General features: G+C 38.1%; 2 protein-coding genes across 2 annotated transcripts in view; one reads left to right on the top strand and one right to left on the bottom strand.

The window, feature by feature from the left end:
- LOC139141127 (probable serine carboxypeptidase CPVL) overlaps positions 1-18,098 on the bottom strand; it is a 601,148-nt gene that overhangs the window by 117,005 nt on the left and 466,045 nt on the right. The window lies entirely within an intron of this gene.
- Positions 3,467-18,098, top strand: part of LOC139141103 (centromere/kinetochore protein zw10 homolog) — a 40,128-nt gene continuing 25,496 nt past the window's right edge. The window contains exons 1-8 of the mRNA XM_070710681.1: positions 3,467-3,568; positions 10,565-10,761; positions 11,668-11,775; positions 12,341-12,421; positions 13,171-13,236; positions 14,025-14,160; positions 14,646-14,723; positions 15,919-15,998. Of these exons, the coding sequence (XP_070566782.1) occupies positions 3,532-3,568; positions 10,565-10,761; positions 11,668-11,775; positions 12,341-12,421; positions 13,171-13,236; positions 14,025-14,160; positions 14,646-14,723; positions 15,919-15,998 (783 nt within the window). The 5' untranslated portion in view covers positions 3,467-3,531. The remainder of the gene's footprint in view (positions 3,569-10,564; positions 10,762-11,667; positions 11,776-12,340; positions 12,422-13,170; positions 13,237-14,024; positions 14,161-14,645; positions 14,724-15,918; positions 15,999-18,098) is intronic.

Raw genomic sequence — 18,098 nt, 5'->3', positions numbered from 1 at the left:
AGCAACATGCACAAATATTTCACAATATATATTTGATACAGTGACTTATTTTAGAGATAGAAAAATGACAAGATATCTTTCATTCTCATTGATGCAACTGTTTTCCTTTGTGTCTCAGGTTTTCTGTAGAATGATGCTTTTTATGACCAAAATAACAGTTAAAAAGGCGGTTTTTGTCATTATTAGCTGTGCTTTTATGGTTTCAATGTTACAAGAAAAGGTCATCTCAGACACTGAACACATCAGATTTGGCTAAAATGCCTCTCTATGGCTCCTCAGGAGATTAAATTGGATGGCTGGCAAGTCTTAACACCCATCAAAATTTTTGATTTACTGCTTTTTCCTCCTTGATATTAACGATTGACATCCATTTCTTAAAGTGTGAAAATACATTCACAGCTCATTCAAAATGTACTGTATTCAAACTTTAAGATTGACACTTTGAAATTCATATCTTACAACTGACATGCTGACATGTCAACAGAATGACTGTTAAAATATAAATGTATGTAAAATATAATATATATATAATATATATATATATATATATATATATATATATATATATATATATATATATATATATTATAAAATTTGTGTCCACCTTTTGTTTTACAATTGTCGCGTGCGGGGGGGGGGGATCACCGTTTTCGAAATTTGGAATAGGGGGGGTCACCCTGTTTTCAAATTTGGAATAGGGGGGGTCAGCCACTTTTTGACGTCGGCAAAAAATAATCCACCGCCCCCAGGCCAAAGAAACTGACCAGTCCCTTTATAGTGTGAAGAAATTTACTGGTTCTTGTTATTTGTTTTAGCTCTGTTTATACAGTCATGATGGACCTTGCTCAACTGGTTAACCCAAAACCTACCGGCCGATAAAATTTGGCGCACTTTATAACATTCGCGGTTGCGAAGACAGTCGCGTTCTTTATAAAATCAAACAAAAACACGTTCTGAAAACAACTTTCTAACGTGTCTACGTTTCTCCCTATCATCGTGTACAGAAGCGACCAAACTGTCTTCTTATGCTTGGTTTATTCGCCCTAGCAATGAGTCATTCGCTATAGTTGGACGATTTGGGGCTTAGTTTGACAACATGACAACGTTGCTACTAACACTAGGGCCTGAACAACACGCTGTGGCATACCATGAGTCAGTCACTGATGTTACGGTCTACAGACTGAAGAACCAAGACGAACAGAATATCCTTTGTGTGACACTGATCGATAATTCGATCTACAACTATTTTAAGTCTACTTGAATCCGGGAAGAATTAATTTGAAATTCACGCCATCAATTCATTGATTGTATAAACGTTGTTTGTTCTGCGTTCGTTGTTCTTCATTTGGCTTAGTTCATTTTAAGGGTTCCCCCAATCCATGTCGGCAGGAAGATTTGTAAGGGGAGAACCATTTGACATCGTCGTAAACCACGCGCCTCTTTACGGCAACAGCTCAGCGCTACCCGTCAACAGCCAAAACACAACTCAGACACTAAACACACCAAAGCACATACAAGACGAGATGGTTGATGTGTGAAGCCACTTTCCCTTTATTACATAGCGCTACTCGTCGCCATGGCTTATTTGGAAATTAACGACTCGCTTGTTAATTTCCACACTAACAGCCAAAACACAACTCAGACACTAAACACACCAAAGCACATACAAGACGAGATGGTTGATGTGTGAAGCCACTTTCCCTTTATTACATAGCGCTACCCGTCGCCATGGCTTATTTGGAAATTAACGACTCGCTTGTTAATTTCCACACTAACAGCCAAAACACAACTCAGACACTAAACACACCAAAGCACATACAAGACGAGATGGTTGATGTGTGAAGCCACTTTCCCTTTATTACACGTCGCCATGGCTTATTTGGAAATTAACGACTCGCTTGTTAATTTCCACACTAACAGCCAAAACACAACTCAGACACTAAACACACCAAAGCACATACAAGGCGAGATGGTTGATGTGTGAAGCCACTTTCCCTTTATTACACTTGATTTTTGCGTACGTCAGCGGAGCGGAAATCATTGCTCTGGCTCGCGAGAATGCCATTTGATTTCTTGGGGTGGAAGAAATGGCAGCAGTTTCTTCCCGTTAGACCTACTGTGACAGCACTTTTGCTATTGTCAGTCATACATCAAATTATTTTTTCCGTTTGCAGGAGCAATGCAATTTTTACCCTCGGTAACCGTTTTAAAAATCCAATGCTACCTACCTGTGACTTGTGTAGCTGCTTTTCTTCAACCCAGTATTGTCAACTCCCTTCTAAGAGATCTCAGGAAAGTCATGCTTTGGTGTCAAAAACAGAACTTATAATTGCTGTACAAGTATTTTAATTGTGAGGAAATACTTGTTTGTTTGTTTTTTTCAAAATATAAACATATAAATATATTTAGAGAATAATATATTGCTTTTAAAATTACTTCATCGAATCCTGTCATATATTTTTAAAATTTTCACTATTTACAGAGCAAGTCAAATCCCCCTTTACTTATATGAATACTGTTTGTGTCAATGCTTGTTGCAAATAAACCCAGAAATATATATCCAGGGTTTGTCACTGCAGCGTAAACATAGTGTGCAATGAATACAAATCGGACTTTTGTATCATAAATACAAGCAAGGTAAAAAACATAGAACGAGATCATAAATACTGAAAATATTAGCGCGACCGTTGGCGGCGCGTTTACAGAGAATACTAGTATGTGAGAAGCATATTTCAAAGTCTGCTGATGTCAGCAAATTGGCGATTATGTTTCTTTAATACCTCTTTCTTTTGTATTTTTTTCTAAAGTCATTTCGGGATCATATATTTCTACTTCGCCAGTCGAAAATTCTTTTATTTTGAAAGGATATTGAATCGGATGTAGATATACCATAACTTTAATAAGTTACTTTGGTAAAAAAATTATCATGCGAAGAAGATTTGAAACAATTTCATAACATCAGGATAGCCAAAAATGATCGCACTAAAATCTGTGCATGAGCGATGGGCGGAAGGGGATTCTTTTCAAGTATCAACCGCTGGGAAAGGGCGGGTAAGTTTTTCTTCATCAGGGGTGATTTCATTCTCTTTCTTGTTCAGCGGGCAATTGGAAATATGCACAATTCGATGGTATGGTGTATGTTTTGGTAATTTTAGGGGGAGGCACATGGTATAGATAAGGTTGTAGTGACTTTAGTTGAGGAGAGAGGGCAGTGGAGTTTTTATTTATGAGGAAGAGGTAGCGAGAGATCTCCGGGTTGGGAATAGAGAGAGGGGAAGTACGGTTTTCAAGGGAGGGAAATACGGGATAGTGTTGGGAGGGCAGTTACGATCAGCTTTTTGATAGGGCCCATTTCCCCATCCAAATTTTTACTTCTGGAGAGAGAGAGAGAGAGAGAGAGAGAGAGAGAGAGAGAGAGAGAGATGGGACAGACACAGGTCATTGACCGCAGTCGTACGTGAGAAAGAAACCGGAAGTGCAATGGCATTGTGGGATTAATAACGTCGGCGCGGCAGACTTGGAAAACACAAGATGGCTTCTCTTGTGGCAGAAGTGCTTGCTACATCGGGTAAGTTATCTCTTCGGAATGTTGTAAAGTGTATATATCTTTTCACTGAGATCGTAGATTTGTAGTAGGAGTTAGTTACGGTCAGGCTTGAATGACAGTTACAGTGTCAGCTAGAACGGCACTCAAAACACCATATGCATGCATCATGCATTGCTGGCGCTGCACTAGCGGCGACACTGTGGCTCTATCTCTACGTTTTTTTGTTGGATTTTCGTCCTTGTGAGTGATATTTTTCCCTCATTTTCATACGTATCTTCATCATGAATGGTTGGAGAATGGATGGCAACTCGTTCTGTGTATTTTTGGTTTTCCTGGCTCTGTTGGTACACTTTCATCGATGTGGCGGAGTGAAGAGATCGTAGGTTCCCAGCCCGGGGGGGTAACTCCCATAGATGGCTATACGGGGAGGGTCCGCACGAAAGGGGTTGTTTTTTTGCGCTGTTTGGTATCAGAAAGGGTATACTTTTCACGAGGTGTTGGTATGAGAAAGGGTCCGGTTTTAAACACAAACTGACATTTGTTAAAAAATCATGCTGTCAACACTGGAAACCCATGTACCTACATCCCAGATCTACATCAATATTTCCGATCTGTCGGTTTGACTGTTGGTACCCCTGGTACGCAAGGCGAGTGAGTCGTATCTGTATACGTATGGTATTGTATGGTATCAGATAGGGCGCCGTAAAATAATTCTTTGTTTGCCGTCCGCGTGCGGGTAGGTTTTTGGACGAAATATGAAAAACAAACACAGATCGTATGCTCGAAAATACGACGCGTTGTGTCCTTCCTTTGTTGGCAATGACGCAGCAACTTACTCAAATGTCTCAAAAACGCAAATGTCGTACGATCGTTTCGATACAAATCAGATTACCTATCGCAAAGGGGTACATCAACCGCTGTACGTAAAGTGTACATGTGCACCTCCTGTTGTAGTGGACTGCAGTATACCGTAAGTGAAGATCGATCGACCGTTTCACAAGTTTATTTCTCCCTCAAAGTTTCCAAATCGGCGGAAGTGCGCTGTATTGGCCTGGTCTCCATACAAGACGGATCGAAAACAATTCTTGACTGGTTTAGCTTCGAATAAGGAATGGAACTGAATTTCCATCAGCTTCTGCGCGATCCGCGATTGATCACGAGGGGGCAAGCAGCCGGTGGTGGGGCAAGCAGTTACCGCCGGTGAAATGTTCGTTGTTGAATGCTCCAAATAGTTCGTACGCAGTATAAGTTGCTTTCACTTTGAACACTGTTTTTGTGCTAAAAACGATGTGGTCATTTTTAAGTCCGGATTAGAATTCAGTTTTCAAAAATAGCAATGGCCATTCGGCATTGCTGTCTTGACAAACAGCATTTTAGTATGCAATAGCGCTGATCACTTAACGTCATTTTTCTTTCATTAATGTGCAAAAATTTGTCTGCATTTTCGGCAAGAACGATGAAATCAAAACCTGCTAGCGTCATAATGCATACAGAAAATCACACTAATTCATATGAATTTATGGCTCAGACTATAAGTTGCAACAACGACCGCGCATGCAGTAACACAATTTGTCCGATTTTCAGGCAGCGGTGTTCGAAGTCGCGCGCGCAGCTATATATAGTAACAAACCTGACACCGAGATCAGCGCTATTAGAATTCGGGTAAAAGACTAGTTGATACACAAAATTCAGAATAAATAGCCTTTAAAGTTACAGCTAATGGAGCATTTAACTCAGCAGAAACAGTGCTCAGGACTTGTATTTATTTGACACTTAAAAAGGAGGATTTGTACTCGAGGCTGTTATGATTTGCTCAGCTACCCACTCTTCTTACTGCAAAAATTCTAATTGTATATGCACAGTCCCTCTATCCACTATGGATAGAGGGACTGTGTTGTATGGAAGAGACAGTAGTTTCACCTTTTACCAAGATGTTTAGCATTTGTTTTCTGAGTGACATCTATACTTTGTTATACTCAGTAACTTTTGCAGTTTAATATGTGGAATGTTCAGGTTTTGCAAGAATAATATACAAATGTCACTTAGACACGTTGCAAAATTGAACTCATTACGTGAAATTCTTAGGTTCCTTCATTAGGTGTTAATTCAAATATTTTTGTTTTCTTCAAAACTTTGTAAACATCCTCGTATACGTAAGTTGCATTTGTCGCAAATATGCTTTTTATTCATATTTGAGATCTTGTTATTTTAATTAATAGTTTTACTGGCACCTATGACCACCCAGACTAAGTGCATAAATCTCCGTCAGAGACAATCTGTAGATCTTCGTAACACAACCAGTTGATTACTATCACACTGTACATGTTGTACATTATGTACTGGTATAGTGTTTATTGCCATTGTTTATTTTGGAATTTTTGTTCAGACTCAGAGTCACCTAACTCTAAGTATGCTTGTTGTACTTATACAAATATAACCTTTGTTTCCACGCATTGTTTTCAGCGTGCTAATGAAGAGCATAAGAAACACTGCATTGTAAATGTAACAGATGATTTTTTCATACTTGTGACCCATAAACCGATGGAAAAGTTAGAGTTTATGCGATTGATCTGTGTTGTGTTTTTTTTTCTGTGTTTGTTTTTTTTGCTGGCTGGCTGGTAGGTTTTTCAAAAATCCAAGGACGGCAAACAAAGAATTTTATTAACACGGCCTAGCTGTGGAAACGCAGCTATCTGTTGGTGGGGTAGCGTGAGTTGCTATGCGGGTCAAAGGTCAACCCCGCCACTCACATAGCAACTCACGCTACCCCGCCAAGAGATAGCTGCGTTTCCACAACTAGGTATCAGAAAGGGTAGGTTTTTTTGCTCGAAACTGGTATCACAACAGTTTGGGTTTCCATGTTCGTGCGGAGCCCCCCCGTACTATTAGCCATGGAGTTACCCCCCCGGGGTTCCAGACACTTCGCACCAAAACCACTTCGCACCATACCATCTCGTCCCATACCATTTCGCACCAAAACCACTTCGCACCAAAACAACCTCGTACCAAAACCACTTCGCCCCAAAAGTCATGTCCCCAAACCACTTTGCCCAAAACTTATCGCTACTGGTAAAGCTGAAAATAACCCCTTCTGTCATCCTGGGACTGAAATCTTGAAAGTGTACGCATTTCGCGAAATTGACATCGTGCAATTCCGCGCAAGGCACCTGGAGTTGTAGCATTTGCGTGTTTCTAAGTTTCTTATTCTATCGCTTATGGTTTCATGCAACCATGATGCAACAATAAATGGTTTGTGGTAGCCAAAATGTCCTAACACATTAATGCTTCCAAGTTGTAGGTAAAACAACCTTATTATACGTCGTAACATCGTTGTTTCAGGACGAGTTGACGGTACTATACTTTGGTCGAAGTGGTTTTAGTGCGATGTGGTACTTGGGGCGAAGTGGGGTTGGGCGAAGTAGTACTTGGGACGAGGTGGTTTTGGTACGAAATGGTTTTGGGACGAAGTTGTGTGGGGCGAACTGGTTTTGGTGCGAAGTGTCTGGACCCCGTGAAGACACAGAACAGCCATGGTCATGGTGCATGTCCCTTTGTTTACAGCCGGGAAATCTTGCTGAGCTTGCGTGACCAACAGGTGTCTGCTAATGTTTTGAATGCTAACTTTCCAGTTGATATTTTGCGTACAACGAAACACTCAGACGGGAACGACAATTTTACTGCAGGAACTCACAAGCGAAGGAAAAGAGGTAGGAAGAGTGGTGTAAGACAAAAACTGAGACAGCGAAAATCCAGACTGCCATTACCAACTGTACTTCTAGCAAACGTTCGTTCTTTACGTGCAAAGGTCGATGAACTGCAAGCTAATGTAAACTACATGAATGAATATAAAAATTCATGTCTGTTTGCTTTCACGGAAACTTGGTTGGATGAACAGGTTGGTGATCAAGATTTATTTGTTGATGGTTTCGGTACACCAATCCGTTTGGATAGAGACAAAGAGAAGACAGGAAAAGATCATGGCGGCGGAGTGTGTTTTTATGTAAATGAGCGATGGTGCAAAACCGTGACTGTCCGTGATGGAATGTGCACACCTGATATTGAGCTATTGTCTATTTCTCTTCGTCCGTTCTACATTCCCAGAGAATTTTCTCAATTGTTTTTCACTTTAGTCTACGTACACCCACGAGCGAATGTTTCTACAGCAGCTGAACACATATCAAATAATTTACAGAAATTGAAATCACTTGCCTCGGATGCTCCGAAGTTTGTACTTGGTGACTTCAATCATTGTGACTTTAGTAAGAGTGCAAAAAAATCCACCAATATGTTTTGTGTCCTACTCGTTTTGATAAAATACTTGATAGGTGTTATGGTACAGTTCCTGACGCATACAAATCTTTTGCGTTGCCTCCTCTTGGATCTTCAGATCACAATGTTGTAATGCTTGCCCTATCTATAAACCAGTCATTAAGCGGATTCGTAGAGTAACAAAAACTGTGAAGAACTGGTCAGTAGACAGTATTTCTAGCTTACAGGCGTGTTTCGAATGTACTGAGCGGGAGATGTTTTATCATTCTTGTATCGATTTTAATCAACTTGCCGATGTCATTTCTTCCTATATTTCATTTTGTGCGGATTCTGTTATTACTACGAAAAATGTTAAAATTTTCCCCAATAACAAGCCATGGGTGACCAAAAAATTAAAGTCTATTCTCAACCAGAAGAAGAGAATCTTTTTTCAGGGTACATCAGGCGAGAAGCAGTTGATAAACAAAGAAGTCAAGAGAGCGATTAGGCAGGCAAAGTTGGATTATAAAAATAAAATTCAATCAAAGTTTCTTTCTGGTAACTTTCGATCTACTTGGCAAGGTATCAAGCATATGGCAGCAGTAAATAAGGTTACTCCTTCAGAATCAAAAGTTACACTAAATAACTTAGACTCAGCGACGCTGCCAAAGGTCCTGAACACATTCTTCACTCGTTTTGAAACAGAGGATTTTTCATCTCAAATCTCAAATCTAAAACAGTCATTATCTCCTGAGTTAGGGATGTCTATTGAGACAGAGAAAGTAGCTAAAACTTTAAAATCATTAAATGTGAACAAAAGTCCAGGTCCTGATTGTATTTGTGGTCGCACCCTGAAGTTCTGTGCTGATCAGCTTAGTGTAGTCTTACAACACCTTTTCCAAGTTTCTCTTGATACAGTTAGTATTCCTGCCATATGGAAAAATTCTATAGTAGTACCAGTCCCAAAGAAAGCTAGCCCTAAAGAACCAAATGATTTTCGACCTGTTGCTCTTACTTCCCTGGTAATGAAAACATTTGAGAAAATAATTAAGTCCATTATTCTGACAAAGGTTGGTAACAAACTAGACCCCCTACAATTTGCATATCGACCGGGAAAAGGTGTTGAAGATGCTAAGCTTTTCATTCTCAATACACTGTACAAACACTTAGAAAAAACAGGTGCTCATGCAAGAATCCTTTTCGCAGATTTCTCCAGTGCTTTCAACACAATCCAACCCCACATCCTTGCAGAAAAACTCTTAAAATTTAATTTTAGCAATCAACTTGTACTTTGGATTATTGACTTTCTTACAAATAGATCACAAAGTGTGTTTGTCAATGGTATTTTGTCAAGTATCATTCAAACAAATACAGGTTCTCCTCAGCGTTGCGTTCTGTCTCCTCTGTTGTACATCCTTTATACTGACGATCGTAGAAGTACACATGAAGGTAGCCATCTTGTTAAGTTTGCTGACGATAGTGCTCTGCTTACACTTCTACAGGGATCAGAATGTCATCATGGTCCCGCTCTTAGTGAGTTTGTTGAGTGGTGTGATAATTCGTATCTAAATTTAAATGTTAAGAAAACTAAGGAAATGATAATTGATTTTATGAGGCAAGAACACAACCCTCCTACGTCCATTGTTCACGATCAAGAAGTCGAGATTGTTTCGAAGTATACATACCTTGGTTCAATATTTGACAGCAAATTGAAATGGGATCATAACACCGATGCTATACTGAAGAAGGGGCAGCAAAGATTGTACTTTTTAAGGAACCTCGTTCATTCATGGTTGATAGACAAATTTTATCTCTTTTTTATAAATCTTACATTGAAAGCGTTATCTCATTTTCATTCATTTGTTGGTATCAAAATCTGTCTGTTAAAAACAAAACTTCACTTGATAGAATTGTTTCACTTAGCTCAAAACTAATTGGTATACCCCAGAGAAGTCTTTCTACGTTTTATAATCAGCAAGTACTCAGGAAATCCCGCTCAATTCTTTTGTCTAGTGATCACATTTTATCAGCAGAGTTCGACACACTTCCCTCTGGTCGTCGTTTTAGATACCCGGCTTGCAGGTCAAAACGGCGCAAGTTGTCATTCATTCCAACCGCTGTGCGGCTTTTAAATGATTCCTAAACTGTTTTTTGTATAGTCCTGCGTCTCCTACCATTTTGTAAATTTGTATTATATATTTTTGATGTTGTATTTGAGCCACGCTTTTTAATTGCCCGTGTTTGGGATAAATAAAGTTCTATTGAATTGAATTGAATTGAATTGAATTGATCAAATCGATGACAATCACTTGTCACAGGGGTTATTGATAATGACATACATAGATCAAAGGGCTTCCTATGCATTCTGATAGGGAGAGATACCATTACCTATGATTTAGACACATATAGCCGCAATGTGCATTCTGTTACTGGACTCGCCAACTTCCATCGGCAGCCGTATCTCACACGAAGAGTTCGCTGCCGGGGACGTCCAGGAGATGGGTGTTCCAAAGTTGCGAAGTCCCGGAGCTTATTATCCACATCTGGTGCGCGCACACAGTGCAGAGAAGTAACATAACAATTCATTTGAACAATTCAATGAATTAGCCATCATGTTTGTGTTAGAAAATGTGGCTTTTGTATTGTGCATTGTATAAAAAGTAATTTTTTGTTTAGCTTTTCTTTCCACATACTTTCCCTCATTAATACCAATTTTTCTTCCTTGAAAACTTAATTTTTATTGTTGCCTTTTTTTGGCATTCATGGTAGGTGGCCTTGAAAAAGAAGATCTTTCAACAAGAATGGGTAAAATCAGCGAAAAAGTGGATTCTGTGAAATGTGATTTATATTCTTTCATTAATCGGAAATACAAAGACTTCAATCCCAGTTTTATATCTACGATTGATCTACACGGCAAAGTAGAGTCACTGTCTAAAGAGATTTCATCACTTACTGGTAAAATACAGGTACGATTTTCTTTCCAAATTCTTTTTAGCTGTTTGTAAACGATGTCATTTTTCTCAAATTCGTATGCAAAAAAATGTTTGTCAGCAAAGGTAGAATACCTTTTATGAAATTAAAGGTGAAAAAACAATGATAATGCAAGTCAACAGATGATTGCCAGTTTTATGATGGGCACTAGAAAGACACATTCATGGCTCACTGGCAGACTACAAGCAACAACAACAGATATGCATACAACAATTACAAAATTTGTCCAAAATCCTGGAAACCATATCCAAGGTTGCATGTGTGCAGCTATATTGTAACAAACCTACAACAACAAACAGCCTGATTGAAATGAGATCCCACTGGGGTTTGACATTTATATCACAGATTTGATAACACAGGGGTGAGAAGATCCACTGATCTGGTTGAATGCCAGCCAATTTATTTGTACATACCAGTGAATTTGCAATTTAACTTGTCTGACAGGCCAGTGAATTCTATATGATGATGTATGCAAAAATATGTATGCATGGCTAAGAATCTAGAGTGCAGGATTACTAGGCTGTAACACCCATATCCTGTCAGGTGTGTCACTTTGCAATCTGCAAAGTAGTGAAAAGTGATAGTAAGTGAAATCTTGTATGTAATTTCACCTATTATATGGTATGTTATAGCTAATTATGTCACTATGTTGTTTATAGTATCTATGTTTTCAGTGGCCTTGGTCAAGTCTTTGTTGAAATGCAACATACTACATGTATAAGACATGTTATGCCTCAATGATTTAATCAACTTGACCGAATGTGACATATGAACTTGGCAGAATAATGGTTCTAAGCCTTAACTCAGTTGAAGCTGCTATTTGACAGTGGATAAAAAATGGTTATGCATGACATCATAATTACGTATACTTTATTCTTCAGAATGATGTAAATAGTCAAATAAGTAGTTCAACCCATGACTTCCATGATTTGTCAAGTCAACTTACCCGAACAAATGCTGTCTTGGAAACGCTGAAAGTCTTGTGCAAGGTGAGTTTTCAGAACTCAGAAAATTGTAAGAATTCTTTTCCATGGTTTTTGTCAAAAGTGGTGAAGATAGTGTCTGTTGAGACTTTGTCAGATGTGTCTTTTCAACAACAGACACAATTCATGTCAAAGTGTATTGTCAATCATGAAAACTTTATGACAAATAATGAAATGATAAAGTTTTCAATAAAGTTTATTGTAATACCAATATTATATTAATAATACTACCGGTAGTAACATAATTACAGCATTTTATGTCACATAAATTGATGAAAATAGCCATGTGAAACTACATACGTCAGTACACTGTTGAGCATCCATAAATAATATTACAGTACAGTATTCTCCATCAGGTTTTTGTTAATCATTGTTTGCAATACTCAAGCACAGAGTATCCTCTGTGCATAATTACATGTTCCATGACGTCATTGATGAAATGATATTGATTGTAGTCTCATCAGTCGACTGTCATTGCAGTTAAGTCTTGAATTTTAATAATGATGATACAAATCATTTGATAATGCTTAACTTTGCAAAATCATAATAATATCATGTCTCATTTTTGTAGGTGGATGAATCATTAGAAAATTTTTCAGCAGCTCTGAGTAACAAGGAGTACATGACAGCTTGCGATTTACTAGAAACAGTAGTAAGTATCGGATATTTGCCAGACTTGAACTTGATCCATTAGTATCAGTTATTTTCCAGACTAAAAATTAATTTTAATAGGCTCATTCTTCAGGATGCTCAAGTTCCATGATTAATGTGCAAAGGTGAATTTTTGTCTTGAAATTTTGACACAATAATATGGTATACTGCACACATGGAAGTGTTTTAGGAACATTTTACAAAATTTGAAAACAAATATTTGTAGGCAGTGAAGTTCCATTCAAATACTCTGAGCTTTTTCCTGATAAACCCCAAAAACCTACAGGCATGGGGACGCAAAGCAAAGAATTTCATTGCTTTAGCATTACCAACCATTAACAATGGCACTACTAGTCATGTACTTTAGTGAAAACATTGTACTCTAGGATGTGAAAAACAACATCTTTCTTTTTTCTTCCACTTCAAAAATTATAAATTTCTCCTTAGGTCCACTTTATATGATAAACAACAATGGTACCGACTGATATTGGTAAACAAAGTAAAGTATTTATATGTGATTTAGAATTTCAGCTGAATATGGCAAATCATGTGAAGTCCCAGTGATTGTGTCATTTGCTTGAAAGATGTTACCTCATGAAATGAAGTGTCCATCAGTATCTCATTAAGTGTCAGCTATAATTGTCCATTGCCATCAAAATTCACATGGAAAGGTTTGCTACTAAAGCAACGTTGTTTTAAGAAAGAGAGAGAAGTGTAAAGGATGTCAACTAAATTACTTTTTCTTTCCAGCAACATCAAATGAAGCTTTTACCAAGAGGCAAGGTCAGTGATATGAAGATCTTAAAGTCATTGAAGGTAGGTGTCAAGTCTGTAAAGTGATGATCTTCAAATTATGTACACACTACCTTCAGTGTTACTTGCATGAAGATTATATGGTAAAATTTTCTAAAGTATTGTATTATCCAGTCTATGGACATGTTAGCAGTGAGTTTTGTCAATCTGAATAACTTTAACTTGTTTACTTTTACTGTAATAATCTTGTATAATCTGATCATGAAATTCTTTTTTGTATAGCCTAATTATAGTACAACGGTATTATTTCCTATGACAAGATTGGACCCCTGTGTTGTGAAATAGGGGTCATCAAATTCTTTTTTTGTATAGCCTAATTATAGTACAACGATATTATTTCCTATGACAGAACTAGACCACTGTATTTTGAAATAGGGGGGTCAAAGGGACAGCGCTCGTTCAACTGAGAGATAATCTGGACTCTTGTTATGTTCCTCAGAATCCCTTACATGTATCTCTAAATCCAATAAATGTACAAATAGTTAGAATTCAAATGAACAGGATACAACTAAGGTCACACGTCTAAAGAAGCATAAAAACTATGTCTATTTGTGTATTTTTTAATAGAAGAACTTTGAAACATGAAAGCACATACTTCAAGCTATTTACATCGCACAAGTTGTTGACAAATATGGAAACGTAAACATTCATTGCATATTTACCATAGATACCACAGACTCTGATGTTACTGGCTCATGTCTCCCATTGTCTCTACATCAGGAAGTCACACTCATGAAGTCACCATCATAAAGTCTAACCAGCCTCTATAACTGTTTTTGTTTTTTTTCCAGTCTGAATTGAGAGTGAAACAAGAGACAATGATCCATGCATTGAGTGAAGCTTGGTCAGGAGCTGTGATGTGGAAAATACCGGCTGTCAAAGATTCCGATAGACTTGATTGTATCCTAACAACACAACTGAAGATTTGTAAGTTTGAACTGAATGTCCAGTCTTCCTTTGATAAGGCCAAAAAAAGAGCTGTTTTCATTTTCACTCTAATTGAGATGTTTTTCATGTTTGCTTGAAAAAATTCTTGTAATTTTAGGATGACATGTATACACTATACATTACAGTACTCAGTTGTGAATTTACTGTCATCATTGTGTCAGCATTACAATTGCATTCAAACAGTCCTAATGTGTTGTTAAATGTCAAAGTCACATCAAGTGAGCTGAAGAAGAAAATTAACACTGCCCCATCAATTTTGTTAGAGACTAAGGATAGAAACAAACCTGTAATTGTTTTGGCTGTAGATGTCCATCTATGGCCTGCCAGCGAGAATGAATAACAAATTATCCTCTCAGTATGATAGCGCAGTGTTATCAAAATTTGTCAACATTGAGTTTAACCCTGTGGTGTGGCAAGAATCATTAACTCAATGCTTATTAACATTTTCTTTACCATATTTTCAGCTCGTGGAAACAAAGTCGAAGATATCATCAGAGCTATGTGTGCTGTTAATGTACTGAACAATCGATTACAGGCTTTTGGTATGTATGCATTTTTTCTAGAATTGACCTATGAACTTTTTTCCATACGTATGCTTTCATGCTTTGCCAAAATAAATGTTTCTTCCTTTCCTGAAAGGGTTAACTCTAGACTTGGTTCAATTCTGTGATCTGTGAATGTTTGAGTGGAGTAAACGCAAGGATTTGTGTTTTATTTTCATGTGAAACGTGTGAGTGGAGTGGACACGATGAGTGGGAAGAACGCTACACAGGAGAGTTTCATCCGGAATCACAGACTTGGCTTTCTTGCACGATCTGCGTTGCTATAAATTATTCATGAGATGACGTTTTTATTTACTTACATATTATTCATAAGATGACATCTCTGTATTGGGAGGAGTTACCTCTTGATCCCAAGCGAGATGTGCTTAAAACTCACATGGCATTGTTAATGTCGAGTGCAATCACTCCCACAAAAGTCAGTACGACCTCTGTTGTATCACAGAAAACGTGTCAAAATATCTGTGTTGTTTGTTGGACCCATGTTGCAAAATGCGATAATCGTCAGAGGTTTATTAGCATGTGTTCGCCTTATTGGCCAGGATAATGGCGGGAGCTGCCAATCATTTTGTATTTGCTTGACGTCACTGTGTACACAGTGCATCTGGATGCCGGTACTGTGCAAGAAGTCCAAGTTGGTGAATCCGGCAGAAACTAACTCACTACTGCGTAGACTCAAAGGTAACATGCCAAGATTCCCCAGCACAAACGCTGTAGGTTCGAAATCATTTCCATATGAAAAGATACCTTACTTGAGGTGTGAACTGACTATCAATCGGTGATTGCTCTACAAATATCACGGATGATGTCATAATCATAAACATTGTGATCTTTTGTTCTACTTGATCGGTAGTTTATTTACTCTGTGGGGAGTCATAAGCCATTAATTCGGTACGCGGAAATTTTCTGCGTTCAGGGGATTAGCCTAGATACATAGTTTGTGCCGGCCAATCCCCTCATGAATGCATTCAATCGCTGGGAAACCTGGCCAGGGCTGCCAAATTCGGAATAGGTTTGTACAAAATAGGAGAGACACAAGAGAAACTGTTATAAATGATATTTTTTTTTAATTTACCGACTAGAACCAAGTCTAGGTTAACTCATCAATTCAGATTGACAATAATATATAGTAGCATTTGTTTTATCATGATAATAAATTTGTCAAACTTTCAACCAGGAAAGAAAGTTGTTGACCATCTATTCAAGCACATCATAGTATTGAATGGCGTGGAACCTGCATTTGAATCAACATACCAGGTATGTGTAGACAATGTGATTCTTTCGTTTGAGGGAAATTTTTTTGTCTGATGGCTTGTGACATGTGGTGGGACTTAAGTTGTCATTATAGTGACAACATCTAAAATCTGTTTTGCTTACATACAACGTGGTTAGATTAAATAAGGTTTTCATTCTTCATACTCAGATATTGTGTTATGTAGGTCATTTCCCCCACACTCATCATGACCTGAGTTCAATCAGTCTAGAACATTCCCAAGGTCACTGCCCTTGATGACCTCACAACCTTGATTCAATTAGTCATGTTTGGAATGTTCTGGAAAGTTGATTAGTTGTGTAAGGGAGATAATTTTAGAACAGTAATTAGCATGTCAATAAAAGTTCTAGATTGTTCTTATATGCCTTTATAAAAGGGACGTGCACAGCTTCCAGTCAGACTTTTGGGGATCGTGTCTCTTGTGTGTTACTAAACTCCAGCAGTAGTCATTCTCAAGACTTTTCAAGACCTTCACTGCAACGCTGGATTTATACTGTGGACTTTGTGCAGCTTCAAGCCTGCAAGGACTGTTCATTCATCCAACTGACTGTTACAACTCTGAGACTGGAGCTTTGCCGTCCCAGCTGAGATAAGTAGTCTGTACACTTTTAAAGCTTGTACTCTATCCCTGACTTAGCAATTAGTTTTATTTTCGTAATAAATTTTGTTTAAACGTTAACTGCTGAGTTCACCTTTTGTTCGTTTTCTCTGCACGTAACAAATTGGGGGCTTGTCCGGGATACGAATATTTTGAGCCGTTTGACAACATTTTGCCTGCCTGCCTTTTTTAAAACTACAGTATTCTGTGAACTCAGCGAAATTTAATCATGGCGGAATTTAAACCAGAGGAAATGGATGACCTTGATCAGGACACATTTGATTCCCTCAGAAAAGACGACCTCATTGCACTGGCCAATTTCCTTAAAGTAGAAGTCAAAAGATCTATGCGCAAGAGGGAAATACAGTACCGTATTGCCAAACATCTAGTTGATTTAGGCCAATTTGAGGAATCCACCCTGAAAGATTATGAGCCCGAGTCTACCTCTGAACTCAGAAAATTAGAATTAGAATTGCAGACAAATTTGGAGATCAAGAAACTAGAATTACAAATGGAAAAAGAGAGACAGGCATTAGAAAAAGAAAAAATACAAATGCAATTAGAAATGGAAGAAAGACAGAGAGAGAAAGATAGGCAGGAAAGATTAGAAATGAAACGTTTGGAGCTTGGACAGTCAGGAAAATTCTTCCCTTCAGACAAGTTTGACATCACTAAGCATTTCAGGTTAGTTCCCCCTTTCCAAGAAAAGGATGTTGATAAATTTTCCTTCATTTTGAGAAAATTGCTCAGAGTCTGAGTTGGCCTAAGGAGTCCTGGTCTATGCTTTTGCAGAGTGCTTTGGTGGGTAAAGCCAGAGAAATTTACATTCAATTGTCAGTAGAGCAGGCTTCAAATTATGATTCTGTGAAGGAATTAATTCTCAAGGGTTATGAGTTGGTGCCTGAAGCGTACCGTCAGAAATTTAGGGATTGTGAGAAGGTGAAGGATCAAACTTATGTTGAATTTGCTCGAACAAAAGAACAACTGTTTGATCGCTGGTGTTCTTCTGAAAAGGTCAGTCAGAATTATGACAAATTACGACAGCTTGTTTTGATTGAGGAATTTAAAAGGTGCATCCGGAGTGACATCAAGACGTTTATCAATGAACAAAAGGCAGATACATTGGAGGTTGCTGCACGTTTGGCCGATGATTATTCATTGACCCACAAATCTTCATTTCTCAGCAAACCATCCCAGTCCTTTTCATACAGAAACAATGCAGGTAAATTTAACTCCTCCTTTTCATCCAAGAATTTTTCAAAGGACAGTAGAAAATCAAATGACAACAGTTCACAGAGTTCAAGTAACACTCCCACATCATCAGATCCCAAGTCTCAATCTCCTTCTGACAAACAGTTTGGTACACTTTCTTGTAATTATTGTAAGAAAGACGGCCATTTAATGTCAGAGTGTTTCAAATTGAGAAGAAAACGTGAAGGTCAGAGTGGTCAAAGTGGATCTAAGCCCACCGGCTTTATTTCTTCAT

The sequence above is a fragment of the Ptychodera flava genome, chromosome 9 (assembly GCF_041260155.1).
Source record: "Ptychodera flava strain L36383 chromosome 9, AS_Pfla_20210202, whole genome shotgun sequence".
Classification (NCBI taxonomy): domain Eukaryota; kingdom Metazoa; phylum Hemichordata; class Enteropneusta; family Ptychoderidae; genus Ptychodera; species Ptychodera flava.
The sequence above is the reverse complement of the archived record's forward strand: the minus strand, read 5'-3'. Positions and strand labels throughout refer to the sequence as shown.